General features: G+C 56.9%; 1 protein-coding gene across 1 annotated transcript in view; it reads left to right on the top strand.

The window, feature by feature from the left end:
* Window positions 1–24,567, top strand: part of ADCY1 (adenylate cyclase 1) — a gene marked incomplete at its 5' end in the record, with an annotated part of 120,431 nt that overhangs the window by 55,914 nt on the left and 39,950 nt on the right. Inside the window, 4 exons of the mRNA XM_082846256.1 lie at window positions 2,757–2,884; window positions 10,206–10,364; window positions 15,044–15,185; window positions 16,824–16,979. Of these exons, the coding sequence (XP_082702382.1) occupies window positions 2,757–2,884; window positions 10,206–10,364; window positions 15,044–15,185; window positions 16,824–16,979 (585 nt within the window). The remainder of the gene's footprint in view (window positions 1–2,756; window positions 2,885–10,205; window positions 10,365–15,043; window positions 15,186–16,823; window positions 16,980–24,567) is intronic.

Here is a 24,567-nt window from a genome sequence, read left to right as displayed (position 1 = left end):
ACGACAGGGTCCTTCAGCACCTCCTGTCCTGAGGGGTCGGCCAGCCCCACAGAGACTCCCTTTTCTGTGGCGGCCACTCTTGAGTCTCTGTGTCAGATATGACGGTCGGGCTCATAGGGTGGCTGCTTGGGGGGCAGCCCCACCCACGGCCTCTGATTTCCCTTGAAATCTGACGGCACAACTGCCACTTACGACCTGCCCGTAGGATTTATGGCCCATTCTCACACACACACACACACACACACACACACACACAAGCGCGCGCGCACACCTGCCCGCTCAGTGACCTTGTACCGAGCACCTTCCAGTCCCAGGGTCACAAGGCTGGGGTTATGGGGCCTGGAGGTGGCTGGGAACTCTGCAGAGCCAAGCTGGGGGATGCAGGGATGTCCGCAGTCACCCGCACTCAGCGTCCCACGGAGATGCTGATGGGTGGGGAATACCTGTCATCCTCGAGGTCCCCAGAATCAGGGCTTGGTGACCTTAGAAATCTGCAAGAATGCTGCCCACGTGGGGCAGGTGCTTGTGCGGGCTCCTCAGAGGGAGGGGTCTGGATCACCAGATGGACAGCTCGGAGGGGGCTGGACGAGTCAGGAATCATGAGCCTTCCACCGAGGGTCTCTGCGCCTGGGGAGGGTCGCGCCCCTGGCAGTGGACCCTCATCTCATCCTGGGCGCTCGGGTCTAGTGAAGGCAGCCCAACTGTGAAGACGGGGCGCGGATGTATGGGGCGAGCTGCCCCTCGCTGGCCTGCACGGTGTGTCCTGGCAGTGACGGTGGGGACAGGTGAGGACAGGTGAGGACGGACACTCTAGAGGTGCCAGAAGAGAGCCCGGGCTGCCTGCTAGCCTGGAGAAACCTGGCCGGCTGCCTCCCAGGGGCTCTGCGGTGTGGACGTCTGCACCAGGCCCTGGGTTCCCAGACTCTGTCACGGGAAAAGTCAGCCCCGGCATGGCCTGCCCGTGGGACGCTGGGAAACAAACCCCTTCTGCAGACCAGGAGGCTGGTGTCTTAATGGTTAAGTGGCTGCCCCTGGTCTCTTGAAGGATGAGTGGCTGGACCCTGGACCTCCCTGAGGCCAGCTCCCTGTCCACAGGGGGAGCTTGTGGGGCTTAGAATGGGGAAGACCCGGTCACTGGGTTTCCCCAGAGACCACCTGACAGGTGGAAGTGACTGCTCTTCTCTTCCCTTTTGACCGACTGTCCCTACATTGAGGGAGGCCCAGGGCTGGGGGGAGCTGGGCACCCAGCCATTCAGTGGCCTGGGCCATCTCTCAGGAGAGCAGCAGGGTCGCTGGCCCTTGTTCCTCCCTGACCCTCTGCACCAGTGGACAGCGTCCTGCAGAAGAAGTGCGGGCCGTGTGTGAACCCGTGGGTGGTGAGGGCTGAGAATTCTCATCCCAGGGCACTGTGTGAATTCACAGCATTGGAGAAAACCTGCAGGAGGTGGCTCCTTTGTAAGAAACCAAAGAGCAGAATTAAATACAAGCTGTAGAATGTGTTCTCAGAGTAGGGTCGGCAGAGCTCTGGGCTTTACAGGACCATCTGGGGGGCTGTCCGTCCCGGGGGCTGGGAGGTCCGTCTCATCCACGGACAGGCTGCGTGAAGCTGATCTCCTTCACAGACGTGCACAAGCTCAGGAAACATGATGTCATGAATGGTAGAACAAAGAATCCAGCTGTCTCCTGTCAAGACAGATACTGGAGACTTGCAAAAGTGAGAACGATGCCTTGCTTCTCATTTGTTTCTGTTTGGGGAAATGTCATAATTTTTCAAACAGTGTTACTTATGTTAATATATAACGCATTTGCTATTGTTACTTTAAATGCTTTAATACATTTTAAAAAATCTCTCAGTTGTAGCTTCTCATGTGGTAATAGCCATAGCTGTAACCTGCTTACATGAAAACTTTTTATGAGGTCCTCAGTTATTTAGTGGGGGTTTGAAGGGGTGTTGTAAACAAAATGTTCTAAAACTGCCGTTTTAATGCTGTCCTTGAAATAAAACTGACAGTCACCGTCATAATCATAGCTGACCCCAAAGGATTGGTGCAGGACAGGTGGCAGTAAGCGTCTGACGTGTCTCTCTGTCCTCAACACGAGGGCGAGGTGGGCACTGGCATTCTCACCTTTGTGTAAGTGCGAGAGTAGACCTTCTGCAGTGTCGGATGACTCTCCAAGGTGTTCCCCGTGGGTGGTGAGGTCTGGGCTCAGGCCCCGGCTGGTGGTTCTCTGGGGAGAGCTGCTCACACGGCCTGTGGACCTCGACTCTGGGTTAAGCCATGGGCACTCAGATGCGTGTGGCCTGCCCTTCCCGGGCTGGCGAAGGAGTCTAGCATGTTCCAGTAGGGCCAATCACATGGTGATCCAAGGACGGGGACTGTATTAGCCCCTCTTGGGAGAGGGGGCCCCTCCTTGGGGAGAGGACCTGGCTCCCAGGCATGGGGTGACCTCCCCTCCTTGAAGGGCCTGTGGGGTTGGCCTGGTGATCTGAAGGGCAGGGTAGGCGGACCCCCGCGTGGGAAGAGGCTGAGTGCGGGTAGCGGGGACGGCGTGGGGTGCCCCAAGGCGACCCTAATCACAGCCATATAGGGGCCACCTGCCCTCTCGAGGTACCCTGACTGTGGGAGAGCCGCCTGGGCCCTGGTCTAGGTCGGGCCTTGAGCTCAACGGTCAGCGCACCTGGTGGTGGCAGAGGCGCAGGTGCTCGGGCAGCCCCAGGTGTGTCACTAACATGCCCTTTGCCCTCTCGCCCGAAGGAGAACCACTGCCGTCGCATCAAGATCCTGGGAGACTGCTACTACTGCGTGTCCGGCCTCACTCAGCCCAAGACGGACCACGCCCACTGCTGCGTGGAGATGGGCCTGGACATGATCGACACCATCACGTGAGTGCCCTGCCGTGCAGGCCTGCCTTGTCCTGGCCAGTGTGTCTGAGGTGGGTCACCTGTGCCGTGGCTGCGGAGGCCCAGAGCCAGGCGGTGAGGTGCTGGGTGGAGGAGTCCTGCCTGCTCTGTGCAGCTCTGCCTCTGTGATTCCCTTCTTTGCATTTTGTGGGGACTGCATTTCTTTGTCCGCGGTGATCCAGGGTATTGCCAGCTATGCATTAGTCAGGCCAAAAGAAATGACCCTTCGAGCTTAGCCGGATAAGATGTTCAAGGAGTTGATTGCGGGAAAGGGTTGGCTCAAATCCGGCCGCGTTCCAGTTGAAAAGGAGTCCCACGTGCTTGTCCACGCGGGCAGGTGACCAGGTGTCAGGGGCTCTCTGTGGAGAGAGGGTGGAATGGAGCAGGTATTTCTGGAACACTGGGGGCCTGGCCTGCTCCTTTCTTAGCTACCCTCATAGCCCTCGTCAGGCAATAAGGAGGTGGGAGCCTTCCGTCTAGTTAAGGAGGGTGTGGAGCTGGGAGGTTGGGCTGGTGGGCGGAGCTTAGAGCCACATCCCGGCTTCTCGACAGCCTGGAGAGATGGCTTCAGCTCCGTGAGATGGGGTCACCAGGGCCTGCCGTGGTTTCGCACTTGGGAGCAGAGAAGTAATAGCACGAGAATGGGACGCGATGGGATGAACGGCAGGCTCAGCTGCACAGTCCTTGCGAGGCAGACTGCGGGGTCCACACACCTGCACACTGTGTGCAGAAGCCGGGCGCTCAGCACCTCGCCAGCGTGCTCGGCCTGGTACCCCGCTTCTCAGGAGCCAGGAGCTGTGTGTCGGTATTGCCTGGGCAAGTCGAATCCCTGAGGCCTGCTCTGCCCGGGGAGCCAGTAGCAGCTGGTCTGGGCTGTGGTCTAGGATTGAGGGTGGAAAAGCGCCCCCCCGCCAGGTGATTTCAATATGCAGCCCTTGCTCTGGAGAAAAGCTGAACTGGAGAAGAGGCTGGTTGTTGACCGGCCTGCTCTTTGGGGAGGCCAGAGGTGGCCCTGGGTCGCAGGCACAGCGCCGTGGGTGACCTGGAAGCAGAAGAGGCTGCGGTGCCGAGATGTCCCTTGCCGGGGCCACAGAGAGGTCTGCTGCAGGCCTGGGGACCTCTGAGTGGACAGAGGACACCCAAAGGCAGGAGGGATGGTTGGCAAGGTTATGAGATTCCTGAAGCATCTCGTGCAGACGCTGTGCGTGGTGACGCAGATGCTCAGGTTCGGGGGATGCGCGAGCCCCACCGTAGGGGTGTTGGACCACTGTTGTCAGCTCCCTCTTCAGGTGGACGCTTTGCGGGCAGCACATCCACCAGGGTCGCTCGCTTCAGAAAACAGGGCAATCCACTCCGACCCTTGTGAGTGCAGGACCGACTTGTGTGGGTCAAGCGCTGCTGCCGCCGGATAGAGAGGAGCTGAAGAAGGAATCTGTAAAAACCGAGGAAGAAACCTCTGCAAGGGCAGGGGCAGGCAGGCGTGCAGCCAGACCGGCCCTGACCTTGTGTGAGACCGGAGGGGTCGAGGGTCTTCTCCCTGGCCAAGAAGTGAGGAATGATCTTTTTTCCACTTGGTAGAAAGTTCATTTCTATGGGGAAAACAGATGAAAGATTTTCCATGCTCCGTGTAAAAGACAGAGTGAAGAATGCAGCCTGAATGTGAAGTCCCAGGGCTCTTAACCCCCTCCCAGGGGAGTGGCAGTGCCCGAGGCCCCCTGGGCTCCTGCTTGGGGGAATCTGGCCCCCATCTGCCCGCAGCACCCAAATCAGATCCTCCTCTCAAACTGTGGACCTCATTAAGGTGTGCAGTGTGCTCTTAAAAAAACACCACACGTTAATTGTTGTTGGTGTGATTTTTAATAATAACTTAAAGTCATCTATATATTCCTGGTTTTGGCCAGGTGGCACCTGCCTGTGGGAGGAATGGAGATAGAGTGGGAAGAGCCTTACGTGCCCAGCAAGTGTGGTGACTGGCTTCGTCTTGCCCCTGCAGAGCTGTGACCCTGGCTCTCAGTTTCCCCATCTGAAAAATGGGAGTGATGGCTTCATGACATCCAGGGCTCTGAGCGAGGTTGGATTGGCAGAGACCAGGGCAGTGGGACCAACCTCATGGCCACATCCAGGCCCTGCGTTCTGGTGGTCAGGGGCTAGTCCTTGACCTTGAAGGTTCTGGGGAGGTTTCTCCAGGACTCCTGGTGGTGTCGTGCTGCTTGGACCTGGGTCTTTGACCGTAAGTTCTGCGGCCCCTCCCCAGGGTACCCAGGCCTGATCCTGCCCCCCCACCAATGGGTGTGCTGCCCATGTGAGATCTGTGCCTCTACCCTTTTCTGCACCCCAGTGCCAGCTTCCCTCTCTCAGGCCTTGAATAGTAGGTCAGACCCAAGGAAACTGCTCCTCTAGTCTGGTACAAGAACGCTTCCTAGAGTTCAGGTCATCAGTCCCCAGATGCAGGTGTTCCTGAGTGGGCTGGGGGCTTCCTGCCCGAGGAAGCAGACAGGCCCCCTGGGTTCCTGGCTCCCCATCCTTGAGGTGGTGCTTTGGTTTCCTTGCATCCCTGATTTTCTCTGCTGTGACATGCAGAACCCGTGTTTGCATCTCTGAGCTGTTGTGGGAATTAAATGGGATCCCAGGTTAAATGGGCTGGCACGGAAGATGCTGGGTCCCCAGCCACTGCGGTCATCAATTCATTAACCCCCAGAAAAGGCAGCCAGCTGAGCTGCCGCTGTCCCTCACTCGGGCTCCAAAGCATCAGGATTCTTTGCACTTACAGGAACGGGGTTTGTCCACTCCACGGGGAGCACCTTGCCCGTCACAGGCATTAGCAAATCACGAATCAGACCTCCAAACAGGCAGGGTACCGTTTTGCTAAATACTTCATCCAGACGTGGCTTTGCTTGTGGTCTGGGTATTTTTGGTTCACTATATTGAGTTAAGTAGAAGTAAATGACATGTGCTCTTCCTTCCCTGACCCGTCTTTGAGCTGGTAAGGCCAGCTTGCCTGTGCTCAGGTCATGGGTAGACCCGATGTGCCCAGGCTGGAGCAGCCCAAGGCTGGAGGTCGAATGAGAAGAGATGGCCGAGTGACAGAAGTCATTTCTGATTGTTCTGGAGGCCTGGTCCTCCCCGTCCTTCAGTTTTCTCAGTTCTTGGCAAACGCTCTTCAGTGAGACAGGTTTTTTGTTTTGTTTTTTTTCTGTTTTTCTTTTCTTTTTCTTTTTCATACAATTTTTTCTTAACTCATTGTGGTGGCTTCTCTTGTTGTGGAGCACGGGCTCCAGGCACACGGGCTTCAGTAGTTGTGGCTCGCGGGCTCAGTAGTTGTGGCTCACGGGCTTAGTTGCTCCGCAGCATGTGGGATCTTCCCGGACCAGGGCTTGAACCCGTGTCCCCTGCATTGGCAGGCGGATTCTTAACCACTGCGCCACCAGGGAAGCCCGACAATTTTTCAATTGTAGTATAGTTGATTTACAATGTTATGTTAGTTTCAGGTGTACAACAGAGCGATTCAGTTACACATATATATGTATATCTATTCTTTTTCAGACCTTTTCCCCTTACAGGTTATTACAAGATCCTGAGTATGGTTCGCCATGCTGTACAGTAGGTCCTTGTTGGTTATCTAGAGTGAGACAGTTCTTGAGGCAGGATTTATCTACAAGTGACTGTCCAGCTCACTGCACGTCTGCTGTTCCCCCAATTGAGAGCCTGCTTGAAGGGATGACAGACGGGGCGAATTGGTGGAGTGTCCTGGGCTGCACAGGTTGGGTGGAGGCTGGCAAAGGACCTGCGCACTGGGGACAGGAAGGCCTCCTTGAGGAAGGTTGGACGTGGGTCGCAGCAGTCCCCCTGCCCTTTGCCCTTCCATGACTGCAGAAGTAGAAATGCTTAAAATGCACAAAAACATCTTTTGCAGGTTCACTTCTTTACATTTCCCAAACTCATTTCTTTTTGTGAATTAAGAAAAATTTTTTTTAAACCTTAATTTTGTTGTTTCAGTACCTTTAACTGGTAATTGGCAAACGAATGAAAAAAGAGTGAAAATTGGAGAAAAACACATTTAAAGTGTATACAACTAAGTAGGTAGTAAAGATATGTGAACAGTCAGGCTTCCACAAAACCTTTATTGTAAATTCGTGGCACGCAGGCTTCTGAGGTTATCAGAGCTGAACACCAGGGTGCCCGGGACCCTGTGTAGACGTATGTTCTACGGTCCAGCCTGGCCCCCTGAATACGGAGGACGGTGAGGCTGGGCTCGAGGGCCAGCTGGGAAGGCAGTGTCTCGGCACGCCTCTGGGGCCCGCGTGTGCCATGGTTTTGGGGGACAGGCCCTCGGTGGGTGATGCGAGCAGTTGCAGGCAGACCTGCTCCTGGTTAGAAGACAGGCTGGGATTGGGGGGAGGTTTGAGTGGAGGCCGCTCGGGGCGGGGGGCCGTGGCAGGGGCTCCTGGCTGGCAGGAAGCCAGGCTGTGGGTGAACGGTGTGCAAGTGGAAGTCAGGGTAGGGCAGGTGGGCTGGGTCCAGTGAGCCTCACGCATGCTGTGGCATTGCTGACAAATGGGGTTACGCTGCCCCCCAGGTCCTGTCCCTTCCTGGTCGCAGCCTGCAGTTTTTGATCTGAGGACAGGACGTTGGCATTGAGGCAGCCAAGTGTGCACGAGCCAGGCTGGGGAGGTGGAGCTCTGGGGACCCAGCCCGAGGTGCACCCCGGGTGTAAGTGTTTGCTTCTCTAATGCTGCTACTCCTGTTATGATGATGAATAAATCCTCGATCATTAGTAAGGGCATCACGCATCAATAACCTGCTAGGAAGAGATCGTGGGATAGTTTCAGAGTCCCTGGGGATGCTAGTTTCAGAGTCTCTGGGGAAGGCCCAGCCTTCCCGCGGGGTGGCCCAGCTCTGTCCTCTCTTCTGCTGCACAGAACAGGCTCCTTTGCTGTCAGAGGCACGTGAGCCAGGGCTTCGGGACTTTCCTTCTCTGTCGACCTCCTTGCGATCTTGTGGACTTAAGTTGTGTCCTGGTGGTATTCATTTTGTTTCAGATGAAGATTCCAGTCTCTTTATTTCCTCATCATTTGAAGCCCCTCGTCTTTCTTTAGTCTTTTAGGTTAAGGGTTTTTTTCTTGGAGGGCAGCGAGCTGGCGGTGGTCAGCAGCTGTGTGGGCGAGGGGAACTGAAATCTCATTCCACACCGTTTACTCACGAGGGTCCAGGGCCGGTGTTACACCAGGCCCTGGGAAGCTAGTGGCCAGGACCCCTTGTGGACGGGCCTCGGGTCAGCAGGCGGCAGGCCGGTCCAGGCACAGAGGACTTCCAGGTACCGAGCGTGGAGGCAGGCTCACGCGCAGTGACCACCAGGTGGGATGGGGCTAGTCAGGACACTGGACGCAGGTGGGCTGTGGAAGCTAAGCCAGGGCAGGAGCTGTCAGCTACCGCCTTCCTTCTCCCTTGGGCTGACACCAAACCCAAGGGGCCAGTGGCGGGCGCTGTGGCCGGAATGCATCTGTCCAGCGGCTAAGCCCTGTTACAGCTTGCAGCCGTCGCGGGTGGGGTAGGTGGGAAGTCCCAGCCGCCTGGGACAAGACACAGGTGAGGAATGGCCTGGGGCAGCCCCTCCCAGGATGCTTGCAACCTACTCTCTGAGAGGGCCCTAGGATGTCCGCCAAGCCTCTGGTCAGTAGAGCCAGCCCGGCCATGTGGCCATGTGGACGCAGTAGTCTCTGATGGAGCCTGACCCAGCGGAAGCAGAGTGACAAGGGTCTGGGCAGGGACGGGGGTGGGTTTGCTGTGGTGAAGGATCTGGGAGGGCTTCCTGGCTGCAGCATCCGGGCTGGGCCTATGTTCTGTTTGAACAGGGTGGGATGCACATGAAGCAGCCCTGAGACTTGGGGCAGGACTGAGATTTTGCTCACAGGCTCGGGGCACCTGCTGTATTGTGGGGGCAGGTCTAGATGTGGTTGGACTATAGGGCACCTGCTGTTGGGAGGGGACGGAGGGTGGGTAGTCCACGTCGGGCTGCCCGAGGGTGGTGGCAGCGTGGCCCTGTGTGCCTTTGGTCTCCCAATCTGCCTTCCCTCTCACAGCCGATGTCCTAATCATGGGGCCGCTGTGTCCCCGAGCCTCAGCTCCACCTTCCTGCCCTTGTTGCTACAGAACGTCTCCACCGGCCGGAGAGCCCCATCCGACACACGTGCCGGTCGGGGCCACCTTCGGACCCGCCCAGGGTGGGGAGGGCTGGGGGCGCCGTGGCCGACCCCCTCCCCGCCCTCACGGCTTCCTTGCAATTCTGTCCCTTGGAGCACACCAGCCAGGCCCGACATTGCTTCCTCAGCAACATGCTTCAGACTTTATAAAGATTAGATAATCTCTTGCTTTTGGGGAGAAGTGGAAAATCCAGCAAAGAGGCATCAGAGGGCCTCCCCGTGGCTGCGGTGCGTCCCCTGCGCTCTGGCTGTGCGATCACAGGCCCTTTGTGTACTTCCTGCATCTCACTTCACCGTGGGCTTCGTGGGGCTGGAGAAACCATGCAGGGCGTCCTCGTTCCTTTAAAAGGAACTTTTAAAACCACCTCCTGTTTCTTCTGACGCGTGCTTCCAGTGACACTGCCCCCCACCTCTGAGGGTGGTCCCTCCTGGGGCCCTCAGGGCTTCCTGCCAACCCTTTCCTCAGCCGGGGCTGGAGCCCAGAGACACGAGCGCCTGGGGCAGTGGAGCGCGCGTGCACTGGCCCTGCAGTCTGATTTCAGCGTCTGCGTGTTTCGTCTTGTTTTCTCCCTTGAGCTGACTGATGCACAGTTTGCAACCCACAAGGTCCCCCTGTTGTTCGGGGCAGGTTTGTGGAGCCTCGCGCCTCCCCACAGGCTGGGTCTGCAGCCCACCCTCTCAGGGAACTCAGGGTCAAACCTTGACCGTTCCCAGGGCTGCTGGGACCCTGTCCGATGTTCCCCGGGGCTCTCATGCTGGCCCCTGGCTAGCAAGCAGGCACGAACACCCCTGATGAGGTCAGTGGTACCCAGAGCAGGATCGGGGTCCTGGATCGGGTCCTGGGCTCATTTCTCTTCTGCTGCTGCTCTGGGTGTGGGGAGGGGGATAGGGGAGGTGGGATGCCTTGTGAGATGGCCAGTGGCCAAGGGAGCAGGGGGGAACCAGCTTGGAGTGACCCCTGCCCACCAGGGCCCACAGCTCGGGGGTCAGGCTGACTAGCTCAGGAGACCCTCCCCCCGCGTGCTCCTGCTGCCCTGTGCTCCTGGCCCTGAGGGAGCAGACCACGGGGCCCCAGCCCCACCCCCTGCCTGTGTTTGCTGCAGGTCCGTGGCCGAGGCCACTGAGGTGGACCTGAACATGCGTGTGGGGCTGCACACCGGCAGGGTCCTCTGCGGGGTCCTGGGCCTGCGCAAGTGGCAGTACGACGTGTGGTCCAACGACGTGACCCTGGCGAACGTCATGGAAGCCGCCGGCCTGCCTGGGTAAATCGGGAACCCTGAGGGTAGGGGCGGGGGATTCTAATTCAACCTTCTGCCTGGGGATCTGGGAATGCCCGGCTGTCCCAGCCCCACCCCCAAGGCCCCAAAGAGAGTGGGCGAGCCGACCCTGGAGGAGGAGCCTGAACGCTGCCCCTGTGGTCTACCTGGCTCGGAGCCGTCCTGCGTGCTGAATGTCGCTCCTCTTTTTGCTTTCTTTCTCAGACTTAAAGTGGAAAGTGTTCTGCCTTTAGAGCCCCACTAGGGAAGTTACAGGTTTTCTTCTAGAGTGAGGACGGTGCATTTCTCACTGGTCCGTGCACTCCTAATGCTTTCTCATTACAGTCGCCTCCTTTGGTCTCATTTTCTTCAGACCATTCCCCAGAGCCAAGGCATCATGTACGGTGAAAACATTAACCCGAGAACTGAACGGGACCTCCCCGCCCTCCACGAACGGTGGGCAGCAGGGGGACGATGTGACTGCAGAAGAGGGGGCTCTGAGGCACACTCCCATGGTCCCACCCTCCCGATTTCCGCCTCTTCGAGGGGTTGGCAGGCCGTGCTCGCAGCTGCTGCAGGGCCCAGCTGCGGTTCCCAGGGGCTAGAGCTGAGTGTTAGACTTCTGCACACGCATGTCTGCTTCTGTCTTACGAACCTCAGGGCAAAGCTCTGTGCCCTCCGCCCTGCGGGGCCTCAGGGCCCCTCTGGCCCTGGCTGCCTGTCCCCAGCTGTCCTGTTCTCACCCTAGAGACCTGGCGTCCTCTGGGCCGCATCTTCCCCCCTCCCTCCTGGCCTGACTTTTTGGGGGAGGTGGCGGAAACAGGTGACACCTTTCCTTGTGCCAAGGCCCTGAGCTCGGCCGAGGGACCAGTGAGTGACATCCGAGGCCACTGGCTCTGGAGAGCAGCTTTGAAATTGCAGGAAAGGAAATTGCTTACGGGGCTCCAGGAAGCAGCAGGCCCGGAGATTAGAATCCAACGAGCCTGGATCCACGCTAAGCCTGCCACGGGAGTGGCCGCGGCATTTCTAAGCGAGCTCAAAAATCGCGGCACTGTCATCTGTGACCTGGGCTGCCTCTGAGCGTCCGCCTGGGGGGACCCTCTTGGCCACCGACCCCTCCTTCCTGCAGGGCCCCGTCCTTCCAGCACCCCTCCACTCCTCCTGTTCTCCACCCTTCAGAGCAGGGTCTTGGTGGGGGGGGACCCCTTCTCACTGCGCCTACCCCTCGCCCTCTGGGCTCCAGAGTGAGTCCCAGCAGCTGCCTGCCTGCAGCCCCGCTGTCCTGCACAAAGTCCAGCCCCCTGGCCGGCCAGGTGGCGCCAGGAGCCGCCCACCTCCCTCCTCCCCTGCCCACTGAGGTCTTTCAGCGTTCCGCCTGCCGTGCGGACAAGCACACGGACTTCCCACCGCCAGGGACCCCGCTCCGCAGCCCCCTCACCTGGCCAGGGCGTCTTTCAAGTTCCGGCTGACCGGCAGCTTCCCTCCTTCCACTCTACCTACCAGTCCCGTGGTGGGGGGCGTGCATCCTGCCTGCCCTGCTCTCTGCTTTGCTTCTTTCTTCCCTCCTCCCCTCCACTCCCCCTTTCGGAGACACCCACCCCAGGAGCACAGTGTTTACCGAGCACCTGGCTTTTCCAGGACGGGGGAGGGTGATGTCGGCAGCGAAGACAAAGCCCTCGGCCCCGGTGGGGTTCACGTTCTTGGGGGGCCACAGAGGGGATGCAGAGAGGGGGGCACGACACGGGGCCGGGGGGAGGTGCCTTTATCACCTGTCAGCCTGGGTCTCCTGGGCACTGAGGTCAGTTCGGAGCTGGGCGGGGGTCTGGGGCGCTCACAGGCCCTTGGGGGCACTGAGACCCTGGCACTGCACACGGAGCGCCAGGAGGAGGTGCAAGGAGGAGGGAAGATGATGAAGGTCCGAGCCTGAGAGCTCCTGAGAGGAGGGGAGTGCGAGACAGGAAGAGGGGCAGGGGAGGGTGGGGTGGTGAGAGGGAGTGCGGGCAGCCGGGAGGAGGGCCGGGGAGGAGGGAGAGCCGTCAGCTGCGTTCAGTGCTGCAGAATGAGGACTGGACACCAGATCAGGTGTGTGCAGCCAGCGGTGGCCTCAGCAGAGGGTGCAGGGCACACGAGGGCCAAAGCGTGAGTGCCTGGCTCCCAGGGAGACAGCATTGCAACTCTCCCTGCAGGGCAGGGGGCGGAGGGGAAGGAAGCTGGCCTGGGAGGGGCTGCTGGAAAGCTGCTCTGTGAGTGGGGACCAGGGGCTGCTGAGCTGCCCTCCCCAGTGCCTCTAGGGGCCTGGCACACGTGGTGCGTGCACCCCTCGGGGTCCTGCCTTGCCCTTGCAGCGGGGCAGGGGGGGAATGTGTGTGATGGGGCTTTTCCAGTAACCTTCCGAGCGGCCCCTGGAGATGGTGTCCGCCCTGGAGCTTCTCAGGGTTTCCTCACTCTGCCTCTCTTTAGGTTTGCTCTTTCTTGCACTATTCTTAATGTGATTCCTTCATTTTTTTAAAAAATTTTATTTTATTGAAGTATAGTTGATTCACAATGTGTTAATTTCTACTGCACAGCGAAGTGATTCAGTTACATGCATATATATATATATATCAATACGTTCTTTTTCATATTCTTTTCCCTTATGGTTTATCACAGGATATTGAATATAGTTCCCTGTTCTGTGCAGTAAGACCCTGTTGTTGATCCATTCTCTATATAATAGTTAGCATCTGCTAATCCCAGACTCCCAGCCCATCCCTCCCCCTTCCCCCTTGGTCCTCCTTTTGCTTTCTTCATCCACCCACCTATCCACTCATCCATCCTCCATACTTCCTCCATCCACCCATCCATCCTCCATCCATCCATTCTGCAAGCACTTATTTTCTATTCATTGGGTATTCGGGGAGTGTGGCTGGTCAGACAGACAGATGGACGGGCGGACAGATGGGAGGAATGAATCACTGCTGTGTCTTTACCCCAGCATCTCATGCTGGGACCCCTGGGACTTGATTCATGGACTCCTTCCCAAGGCCGTACACCCTGAGTGGTTGCCTTGGAGAGACGAAGGCCAGGGAGGGATGGGGCACCTGTCTGCTTCTTGCGTGGAGACGGCCTCCAGCTTCTTGGTGGCAGGAGACCACACAGCCCTCTCTGCTGCCCTGAAGCACACACGGCTCCTGGTCAGCCCCAAACTGAAGTGCTGGATGCATGTTCCAGGCTGCCTGGAAGCAAGTGAAATTGGGTCCTGAGCAAATGGCCTACCCGTGCCCCCCACCCCAGGGGCCCTCAGGTAGGAACCATGATTGGGGTCACCTGCATACCCCACCCAGCTCCAGGGTATGGTGGAGCCGCCTCCGCCCCAGGTACCACATCTCCCCACCCCTCTTGTCTTGGACAAGACAGTCTCATCAATAACTGGGCTGTGGTGCTGCGGGCCTTAGGGATGGCAGACACTGGGCGTCCCCACCCTCCGTCTCCAGGGCAGGCGAGCTAGCGTGGCTGTCTTCACTCCCACCACCTGTGTTGGGGGAGGGATCGCCCCGTTAGCGGTGGGCAGCACTTGGAAGTGAGGTGGCCCTATCCCCTTTAGTGGCCTTGCTGCTCAGGACCAGCCAGGCCTCCAGTTTCTCCCCATCCCAGGCTGAGAGCCTGGGTGCTGTCCATTCCCACCATGTGCTTTTAGGGCAACCTGCACCCGAGACCCCTCCTCTTTTCCAGAGCCTGAGATGCTCTGCGCTGAGAGTGGTCGCTGATGTTTGTGTCTCCCTGTTGGCCCCTCAGCTCAGTGACAGGACTGTGCCGTCCCGCTCTGTGGTGGAAGGAAGGGAGGAAGGAAAGGAGGGAGGGGGACCAGTGAATGAATGAGTGGACGTGCGTGCATTTCTGGAGACTGTTGATGCCGTTTGCAGTTCAGGGCCAGGCTGATGGGGTGACAGTGTCCCAGGTGCCCTCAGGGCCAGCAATGGGGGGATGCTCACTCCTGCCTCAGTGCCCTGCATGTGTCTCCCCCTCCCCGACCGAGGAACTCAGGAGACTGTTTTGGGACGTGAGGGCTCAGGTCTTTGCAGGGAGTGTTTTGCATGCTGGGGAGTTTGTGTTTCTCCCTAAGCCCCAGTGCTCAGGCCTTGCTAAGGGCCGGAAGCTCAGGCCACGTGTCTAGGTTACGTGGGGACTGGGTTTTGCTCAGGTTATGCTACCTGAGGATTTCTCCTTCTCTCACCAGAAAACTCACTGGGGTGGGCATGAATGCCGCGCACATGGCTCTGTTCCCACCCGCCCACTTTGTGTGGGGACAGTGTGGGCCTGATATCAGGCTGGGGTCCTCCCGCCCTGGGGGTTTGGCTTCTCCCCTCACCTTGCCCCCCTCTCCTTCCCTCATCATCCTTTCTGTGTCCTCTGACACTTGCTTCCTTTGTCCCCTTCAGTTCCTCTTGTGTCCCTCTGGCCCCTTATCCCCTCTGCCTGCAGCCCTCCCTGTTCTTGGCCCTCCTTTGCACACTTCCCCCTCTCTCATGGGGTCCCTCCCCTGCCCCATCCCACCTGTCAGTCCTCCTGTGCGTATGCCCCAGGGAATCTGAGTGTTCCTTCCAGAGCTCTGCCAGGACCCCGCAGAGCATCGCCCGGATGCCGCCCAGACCAGCTGCGGCCCCGCAGGGGAGGCTTCGTCCAAACCTCCGCCTCCTTTTCCGTAGGAAGGTTCACATCACAAAGACCACCCTGGCGTGCCTGAATGGTGACTATGAGGTGGAGCCGGGCCATGGACACGAGAGGAACAGTTTTCTGAAAACTCACAACATCGAGACCTTTTTCATCGTGCCCTCCCATCGGCGAAAGGTGGGCTGCAGAAGGGGTCCTGTGCGGAGCCTTCTTAAGGACTCATAGCTCCAGATTGCTGCTTCTCAGACCCTGAGCTCTGCGCACATGGGAGGGTGTCCCCGCTGACCTTGTGTCCTGGGCCTGGCCTGTTGCCTGTGAGGGGAGGGCCGTGGGGGAGGGGAGGGGATGGAGCTTGGAGTCAGGGCCCTGGGGTCCTCGAGGGCTGGGCCATCCTGAGTCCTACTGCACCTCCCTGGGCCTTCACTACCTCTCCTGCAAATCAGGTTTGAGAACCCTCTGCAGGAGGTCAGGGATGGGGTGCGCTATGGATCAAGGGGTGCTGTGCAGACAGGAAGGCTTGTGACCATCCTGTGTGAGCGCTGAAGGTCACTCTGTCCTGGGAAAGTGATCTGGACACGATTGAGGGTGACCGAACCACTTCCGGGGCTCAGGTGAGGGGCGCAGAACTCAGGTGAGGGATGCAGGACTCAGGTGAGGGGCGCAGGACTCAGATGAGGGACGCAGGACTCAGGTGAGGGGCACAGGACTCAGGTGAGGGACACAGGACTCAGGTGAGAGGCACAGGACACAGGTGAGGAGCGCAAGACTCAGGTGAGGGGTACAGGGCTCAGGTGAGGAGTGCAGGACTCAGGTGAGGGGCGCAGGACTCAGGTGAGGGACGCAGGACTCAGGTGAGGGGCGCAGGACTCAGCTGAGGGGCACAGGGCTCAGGTGAGGAGTGCAGTGCTCAGGTGAGGGGCACGGGACACAGGTGAGGTGCACGGGACACAGGTGAGGTGCACAGGACACAGGTGGCCACAGTACTTCTTCAGGATACAAGCAGGTCAGGGAGAGCTTGGGGTTTCACTGTCCTGGTGCATCCGTGGGCCAGTGCTCTCCAGGCCAGGATGCGGTGGCACGCATGTGATGTGGGAGCTGGGGATGGGTGTGGCACTGGCCAGGGGAGAGAAATGGGGCTCAGGGCAGGACAGGCAGGGCAGGGTGAGCTGACTTCTGGAGAAGGGGAGTGAGTGTGTGAGGGAAGGGCAGGTGTGAGAGGTTTGGGTGACCAGCTGGGGTCAACCTGGGGACATAGGAGCAGAGGGCAGGGCGCCAAGGAGGAAGGCTTGCGAGCTGCTGCCGGGATGCAGGAGGTTGTGAGTCAGAGGAGGGAGCCTTGGTGCCATGAGTGGATGCCGCCCCACCCGTCATACAGAATTAAACAACAGCGTCAGCCATGGCTGCGGTTTGAGGGTGGGAAGGATGGCAAGGTCTGTACGATGAGCAGCCCCTTGGGAGAAGTTTGGGTTGAGGAGGAGAGAGAAAAAGGTGAAAGGCAGAAGGGCAGGTCTGCAGGACGGACCCCGGGGGCCAGTGGGTGACACTCATCAGGGTGGTGCTGCCCCAGCTGGGTGATGTCCATGCATCCGCCCCGGGATTCGGGCATCGCTCTCGTTTCAGAGGCATTGGGCGTAGTTGAGACCTGCGTGTTTTGGGACTGGGTTGCCGGTTCTGTTCCCTGCTGGGTCTGGTGAGCCGCAGGTCCTCAGCAAGTGGCCTGTGATCTCCCTGCCCCGTTAAGTTCGTGCTCCCCGCCCAAGAGGTAGGACGTGTGTGTCGGCTCACAGCGTTTCTCTTTGCTGCACGTCCGCACAGATATTTCCAGGGCTGATTCTCTCAGATATAAAACCGGCCAAGAGGATGAAGTTCAAGACCGTGTGCTACCTGCTGGTGCAGCTCATGCACTGCCGGAAGATGTTCAAGGCTGAGATCCCTTTCTCCAATGTCATGACCTGCGAGGACGACGACAAGGTAGGCGGGCCCCACCCCCGTGTGCCGGCCCCGCAGGGAGTCCTCCCAGTGTCTGTCCTCCCAGTGCAGTCCTGCTGCGGTCGGCTCCATTAGCCCTCGCCCTTCACCTCGCACAGTCTTGTAAGTGCTGCTCAGAGCTGGGCTGCTTCTGCTTTCCTGCAAAACACTTTTCATTATGTTGTGGGGTGTTTTTGCAACTTGGCATCCCATGGATTTAGCGGTAAATTCAAGCCACAGTCCCCCAGCCGTTGTTTAAATCTGTCCTCAGGATATCTGTACGTGTCAGATAGTGTATCGCTGGTTCCGGAGCCCCCAACCTCCTCTGTCTGCACCCCGAGAGCCTCAACGTGGTGTCACCCCAGCCTTGCCCTTCACCTCCATGGAGAGCATCTCTGGCCATCCCCTCCCTCCCTCTCTGGCTCTCATATCAGAGGCCGCTCCTTCCTGGGTTAAGTCCCTCTAGTTCATGGTGCATGGCCTCCAGCACCTGACGGAGGTTCCTTTTGTGGGTGTTCCTGCAGGTGACCTGGGTGCAGGATTTTCCGTCTTTCTTCTTGGGTTGGTCAGAGTCACCTTGGTCTTTAGTCTGCTGGGATGGGGCGAGGCCTGGGGTGAAAGCCTGGAGCTGAGCGGAGGCAGCATTGTGGCTGGCGGGGGGATCCTTAGTGTCTGCTTCAACCACACAAGTATACTGTCTGTAACCCGGGGCCAGAGACCCTGATCCCTTCCCCCACCAGGGAAGACCCCGGTCCTCTGGGGCAGGAGGGCCGCGTCCCGGCAGCCTGGGGTGAAGCCTGTGCTCCGCCACTTCGTCAGCAGCTTTGAGCGTCCTCCCCGCGTCCTCTTGTCATTGGCCCTCCAGCCCCCGCACTGACGGCTGTGCCTCCTGAACATTCTGACTTTCACTATCACCTGTGTTCTTGGGTCTGCACATCCGTGACTGATTGCCTGTTTCCCGGGATTGCATTGGGCTTCTGCACTCTCATTTTCTCCTCCGTGTGGGTTTTATGCCTTTAAAAGGAATTCCCTCGCCACAGTTTTAGTGGCTTTTCAGGAGGAAGCAAAATCCCGCTGACTCTCGCTCGTGGTGCCTTATTCTAGAGGGATTTTCTTGTGATTTTGATGATGAGCTCCTGTTTGGGAAAACTTTATCTGGAGATGCCTAAGAGCTCTGTTGCTGGTGAATTCCCTCAAGAAGATGGGCCTTTCCTCTGCTGGCCTTGCAGGAGGCTAAATGCCTGGCTTGTGGTTTTTAGATGCCCCAGGTGGTACGCAGCTAGGTCTAAGGCCAGCTGTCTTAGACCGACCCCACTGCGTGGTCTCTCCTGGTTGGTGTTTGCTGACGGAGCCTCTCAGGGTCTGGGGTTCAGCTGGAGGGCTTTGACCTCACTGCCCATCTTGCTTGGGCCCCTGGATTTCTGTGAGCCCCATGAAAGCTTGATGGTACTATTCCTTGGCCTGCATTCCTACTGTCCTGACGCTTCTGGCCTCTGGTCATTTTCCTTACTTTCTTGCCAGCTCAGTTGTACATTTCAAAGTATGTATGAGTTAATATATTTACCCAGAATTTGTAACAGGAGAACTCTCAGGCTTTCTTGTTAGCCAGATTGCCAGGGTAGAAACGCTGATTTAATCGCTGTCTTCTTCCCGCAGTACACCCGGCCCCAACCCCCTTGATTCAACTTGACCCCCCCGCCAGGGATGGGACTGGGGGAGGGTTATGAGGTGCACAATTTAAATATGCGTCCAAAACTCAGTATCAGGATGTGCTTCCCTGGTGGCGCAGCGGTTAAGAATCTGTCTGCCAATGCAGGGGACATGGGTTCGAGCCCTGGTCCAGGAAGATCCCACATGCCACGGAGCACCTAAGTCCGTGCGCCACAACTACTGAGCCTGTGCTCTAGAGCCCGCGAGCCACAACTACTGAGCCCACGTGCCACAACTTCTGAAGCCCATGTGCCTAGAGCCCGTGCTCCACAACAAGAAGAGCCACCGCAACGAGAAGCCTGCGCACCGCAGCGAAGACCCAACACAGCCAAAAATAAATAAATAAAATAAATGAATTTATAAAACAAAAAACCAAAAAAACCCCTCAGTATTAGGATAAGTAATAGTGCAATATTTTAAAAAATCAAATGTAATCCAAAAGAATCCACAATGAATGAAAAATCAAATTTTAGTTGAAGCCTGGGCAGTGCAGAGCCATCGTCCTGGAGCCTGAGGCAAGGGCTGGTGTCCCCAGGACTCCTCAGGGGGGTTGGGGTGCGGAGAGGGGAGGGAACGCGTTGTTCCTGCTGGATTGCCCAGGGTGGTGGAGTTAATAAGGCTTTTCCAGGGCAGAGCCTGCTGACCTGTGAAAGGAGCCTATGACCCCTGGATTCAGACTGTGTCTGATGAGCCTGCACAGCTAACATCAGCCTCTCCTTCGCTGGGGCCGGTGGCTCCTTGGTGTTCGCACTCGGACCACAGAGCGCCAGTAACACCCCGCCCCAGCCATGGCTCCTTAGGTTGGGGAGGAATCGCACACCTGAGTTCAACGCCCAGGACAGGAGCTGTGCAGCTCCTCCCGTCCCTCCCATCCCAGGGGTTGGGGGAGGCAGACCTGCTGTGTGCAGGGCCCCTTCCCTCCCTCCTTTTCTTTTTTTTTTTTTTGCGGTACGCGGGCCTTTCACCGCCGTGGCCCCTCCCATTGCGGAGCACAGGCTCCGGACGCGCAGGCTCAGCGGCCATGGCTCACGGGCCCAGCCGCTCCGCGGCATGTGGGATCCTCCCGGACCAGGGCACGAACCTGTGTCCCCTGCATCGGCAGGCGGACTGCCAAAAACGGCGCCACCAGGGAAGCCCCTTCCTTCCTTTTCTTCCAGCGTCAGGAGTCACGGTTGGATTCCTGGACTCCTCGTCCCCCGAGCCTCTCACCTCCCCAGCTTTGCAGCCCTCCCGCCTCCCTTGGGAGCATGCGTGGTGGTGTCCTGGGTTTCGTCCTTGGCGCCCTGTCCCCGAGTCTCCCACGGGTCTACCCTGTGTGCTCAGGGTCCCCATGCCCCTCTCCGACACACCCAACATCTCTGGTGCTTGGGACACCTCCGCCACTGCCTGGCTGGCTCCAACGGAGGAGACCGCAGCCCAGGCCTGCGCTCTGCTCTCAGGCGCCCTCTGCACCCAGCCCGCTTCTCTCTCCGTCACGCCGCCTCCTCCAGACTCTGACCCCTCGTCCGCAGGGCGCCCGATTCCGGCCTCGATGCCCCCTGGGCAGCCTCTATGGGCCCAGGCAGCTCCCCTGCTGGGGAGACAGAGAGCACAGCCTCCATGGGCAGGTGCCGCAGGCTGGGAGCCGAGCTGGGAGCCCGGGCCTCTGCTGCCCTGCTCTGTGCCCTTTCATTGCCACCTGCCCCCCGCGATTAGTGAAAACGAGGATGGGGAAGGTAGAGGGCTGGCACCGTGGGGGGGGGGCATCAGAGGATGAAGACAGGGCAGGCGGCCTGAGGGGGGGGTCCATGGTGGTCCTGGAACAATGGGGTGGAGAGGCTGTGCACGGGCGGGGTCGGCCACCAGTGGGGACATTTGGGGAGGATGACATGAGTGCCCCGTCCGGTGACCCCCGAGCAGAGCAGCCCCTGCCCTGCAGCCGTTCTCCCCGGCGGGTCTCAGATCCTGCATCTGCTTTAGGATGAGGTCTGCCTCATCGTTCCTGTTCCTGTCTTCCGTTTACTTTATCCGCACCTTGAGCCTGACCGAGGGGGCCTTGGAGATGGAGCTGGGGAAGCCGGCGGGATCAGGGCAGTGGGTTCCACTGTCGCCTGTGCCTATGTGCCGAGTTTGTGAGACATTGTGTCCCAGGTTCTGGGGGGTGACTCAGATGTACGTGGTCAGCCTCAGACCACAGTGCACCTGGAGTTCCCGTGTTCCTAGCCTCTCCTGGGTCAGCGGTGTGGGAGCCCAGGGCGAACCGGCCGCTAGGTGGCGATACCGTGCACGCACCTCCGGCCAGGGACCTGGGCTTCGGGGTTTGGTGTCAGGGCTCCAGCACAGCTTTAGGGTACTTCACGTCCAAGGTACTTCTCTCCAGTAAATCCAACCCCCGCATGCTTACGCTTGTCTGTTTCTTCCTTCAGTATTCCTTTCTGATTATAAAAGAAATTTATTGTGGAAAATATAGAAAAATACAAAAATGCACAAAGAAGATGAAAAGCATTCATCTACAATCCGATCACCCTCAACCAACCTATCGTCAACATTTTCGTCCTTCTAGCTTCTTAGATGTGTGTATATTTATAAATTTCTACATAGAATTGATGGGATGATATACAATCAGTTTGCTGTTTGTTACTTTTTTTTCACTTGCCAGTGTATCTTAAGGGTTTCTTTATATTATTGACTCTTCCTCAAAAATAGGGTTCTCTAATCATTGTGTAGATTTCCAGCCTAGGGAGAGACCGTTTACTTACTCAACTTCCACTCGACTTCCATTGATATTTAGGTCATTTCTGCTTTTATTGTTTTTTTTGGGTTTTTTTTTAAGCAAAGTCAATGATTCACAGCATTTTTTTGCTCACGAAAGTGCACTTACATCTCTGATCATTTTGTAAAATGGATTTCTCTGAGTTGAGTATCTGCGAGCGTGGGTGTGTAGCTGGTTAGAGATTGTAGCACCAGTGTTACCTATAGCAGCAGGTGGGAGCCAAGCCTCCCCCTCCGCGGCCAGCGTGGGGAGACGCTCTCTATGGAGTCCCCTAATACTGCCAGTAGATTTGCCCCTTCCAGAATGTACACCAGGAGGCTTCCAGTTCTCTCTCCCCTTTTAAAAAATGCCGCCTCTCTCCTTCTCTTCAGATTTAAAATTACCTAAGCATATTTATTTTAAAATACAAAAGTAACATGTACCCGTGATACAGAAAGTCCAATCCCCCGAACTGTTTACCATTTTGTGTTTTTTCTTCGCCCCCAGAAAAACCTGGCTATGTGCTAGAAGGTTAATGCCAATAAGACTTGACCTATTTAACTGTCCCAACGCCCTGTCTTTTCACTCAGTGACAGACCTTGGAGATCCTGGAGTTTCGTACCAGGGGGCCTCCACCTGCAGACAGACTTGTTTCCCGGTGCCTTGCTGATGCGTGGGAACATGATTTCCAGATTTCTTCTCTTGGCCATCGGTGCTGAGAACATCCTTAAATAAAAAAAACTTTTTATACATCTTAGTGAACTTTACAAGGATAACCTGGAGTAACTTCTTTGTAGTGAAATCACTGCGTTAAATGGTGCATGTATTTTAATTTGTGATCGCTGTTGCCAAATTGTTCTCTCCATGTTTTCCGCACTCACTCTTGTGACAGCTTCCCCAGCACGGCCTCAGCACAGTTTAAGCATTGTTCATTGCTTCATGCCGCGTCTCCCTTCCTGATCTGTTTCAAGGTCTGCAGAGGGCCTTTCCTACCCTGTTTCCCAGTTTTTGTTTTAAAGATGGCTCGGAATATTTTAGAAACATAGTTTCCACCATTTCTGCTTGAATTTGATGAAGATCAAATTCTAGCTTATGTTTGGTCCATACTTATTGAAACTGATTGTAATAACTTTTTTACTTCCCTTGGGTTTCCTTGATATACAGTGGTATCACTTTTAAATAGTGATAATTTTTGTTTCTTTTTTTACATCCTTTATTCAATGATAGTGATGAGTGGCATTCTTTTTTTTTATTCTGGCTTTAATTAGTTAAAACAAATAGAGTTTTCTTATTAATTGTGATGCTTTTGGTAAGAACTAGTAATGGGTGCCCAATGATCTCAAGAAAGTAGCCCTGTGAGTGAGTGTTTGCACTTGTTAAAATGAGAAGTAGATATTGAATTTTAGCAAATAGTGTTCAGTATCTATTGAGATGATCATTCTGGTGGCTTTTCTTCTCTGACTCTTACAGGGTAAATGGTATTACAGGCTCCTCCAAGGTTTCTTTAACGTCTAATAGCTTTTTACTTGCTTTGTGTCCCCACCGAATCAGGATGCCCCAGGTATAACCACTGCAAGGGACAGCGGTTGGCTCCCCTCTCTGTCACCACAGTGATGTGTGTGCCACTCTTTTTTCACTGGCTTTTAGTTGTCGCAAGAGGACACTCTGACCCCTGAGGTGACAGGCTGACCTGAGGTGGATCTGTATGTCCATCAGCCCCAGACAAACCAGACCAGAGCACAGTCGCCATTGGCCGCTTACCTTCTGAGCTGAAGGTCACTTACCGTGGTCGAGACCCAGGCCAGGTCTGCCCACCTGGGAACAACCTGCACTGGCATCCGGAAAGCTGCTGGACAGAGCAGAGACACTCGCTGAGCTGGATCTGGGCATGGTGTTCTCATTGCTTAGGCCTCAGGAAAGACTTCACGCCTCAGGACGGTTTCCAGGGGCTCGTAGGATTTCTCGTCTGAAATCACCCGACTGAGCCCTCCCTCATGGCCCCGCTCGAGAGCTCTGTGCTTTCAGCTGCTGCCTCCCCTCCTGGCCAGTTTTGGTTCAGCCCTTATGCTGGCCCTTGTCTGGCAAAACTCCAGTGGGTTCCAGTAAGAGGTTCTGCTCTTCCTTGCTCCCCGACAGCCCATGTCCTTGAAGTGGATTAAACCCCGAGCTGTCATCCATGACGATCCAGCCACCACACCATTACCATTGTCCCCTGGGGAGCAAGGGGGCATCGTGTAGATCCTAACACGTTCATAGTTGAAGGTAAGGTGGCAACTTGACAGCCCACTTCACAGTTTAGCTGAAATGGACAAATTCCTGGTAAAACTCAAAAGGGCAAAAAGGCCCAGGCAAAAGTGGAAATGTGAATACTCCTTTGTCTGTTAGGAGCTCAAGTCTTACTAAATTGCTTCCCAGGAGGAAACTCCCAGCCCGTACGGCTCTGCCGGTGGGTTCTCCTGGTCATGGAAGGAGTTCTAGTGCCCCCTCATATACGAACTCTTGCAGAGGAGAGGAAGGAGAGAACTTTGCAGCTGCTTCAAGGAGGCGGTGGATACCCCCTGATGAGGACGCCCCTTGGGAGGCGTGAGCCTGGCCCCTGCCCCTGCTCTGGGAGAGGTTCAGACAAGGAATTCTTTGTGGAAAAGGGTGGAGAAAAGCTGCCAGTTCTTACGCTGATGAGTCATTTCTAGAAAGTCATCTGTGAAGTGATAGCATCAAGCCCCTGGGGTGTCCCTGTCGCTTCAGTAGGTGAGGGTGGATGGCAGGGCCGCTCATTGGCCCCTGTGGGGAGCTGGATATGTGAGGGGACTGGGTAAGACCTGGGGCAGAGCAGCCGCCTGCTGCCTGCTCCCCAGAGGGGCTGATGCTGGGCAGAGACCGTTTCTCAGACTATGGCCTTCCTGGGGTGTCAGGTGTGAAAGGAGACTTCCCATCTTCCCTGTCCCCCAGTTCACCACCGTGTCTTCTTGTAACTACCACACCCCATGGCAGGTAGAGGGCAGATTGGGATTGGAGGAGCAGACAGGTCATAGCATCCAGGAATGCCACTTCAGAGATGTGTGCTTTCGGAGGTAGTGCTAATCAGGAGTGGGTTTCAGGGCATATGAAGAAAACCCCAATCATGGTGGCTTGAACAAAATAGAGGTGAGT

This window comes from Leucopleurus acutus (genome assembly GCF_964270905.1).
Source record: "Leucopleurus acutus genome assembly, chromosome: 9".
Taxonomy (NCBI): domain Eukaryota; kingdom Metazoa; phylum Chordata; class Mammalia; order Artiodactyla; family Delphinidae; genus Leucopleurus; species Leucopleurus acutus.
Note: the sequence above shows the minus strand (reverse complement) of the source record. Positions and strands in the feature narration are given on the sequence as shown.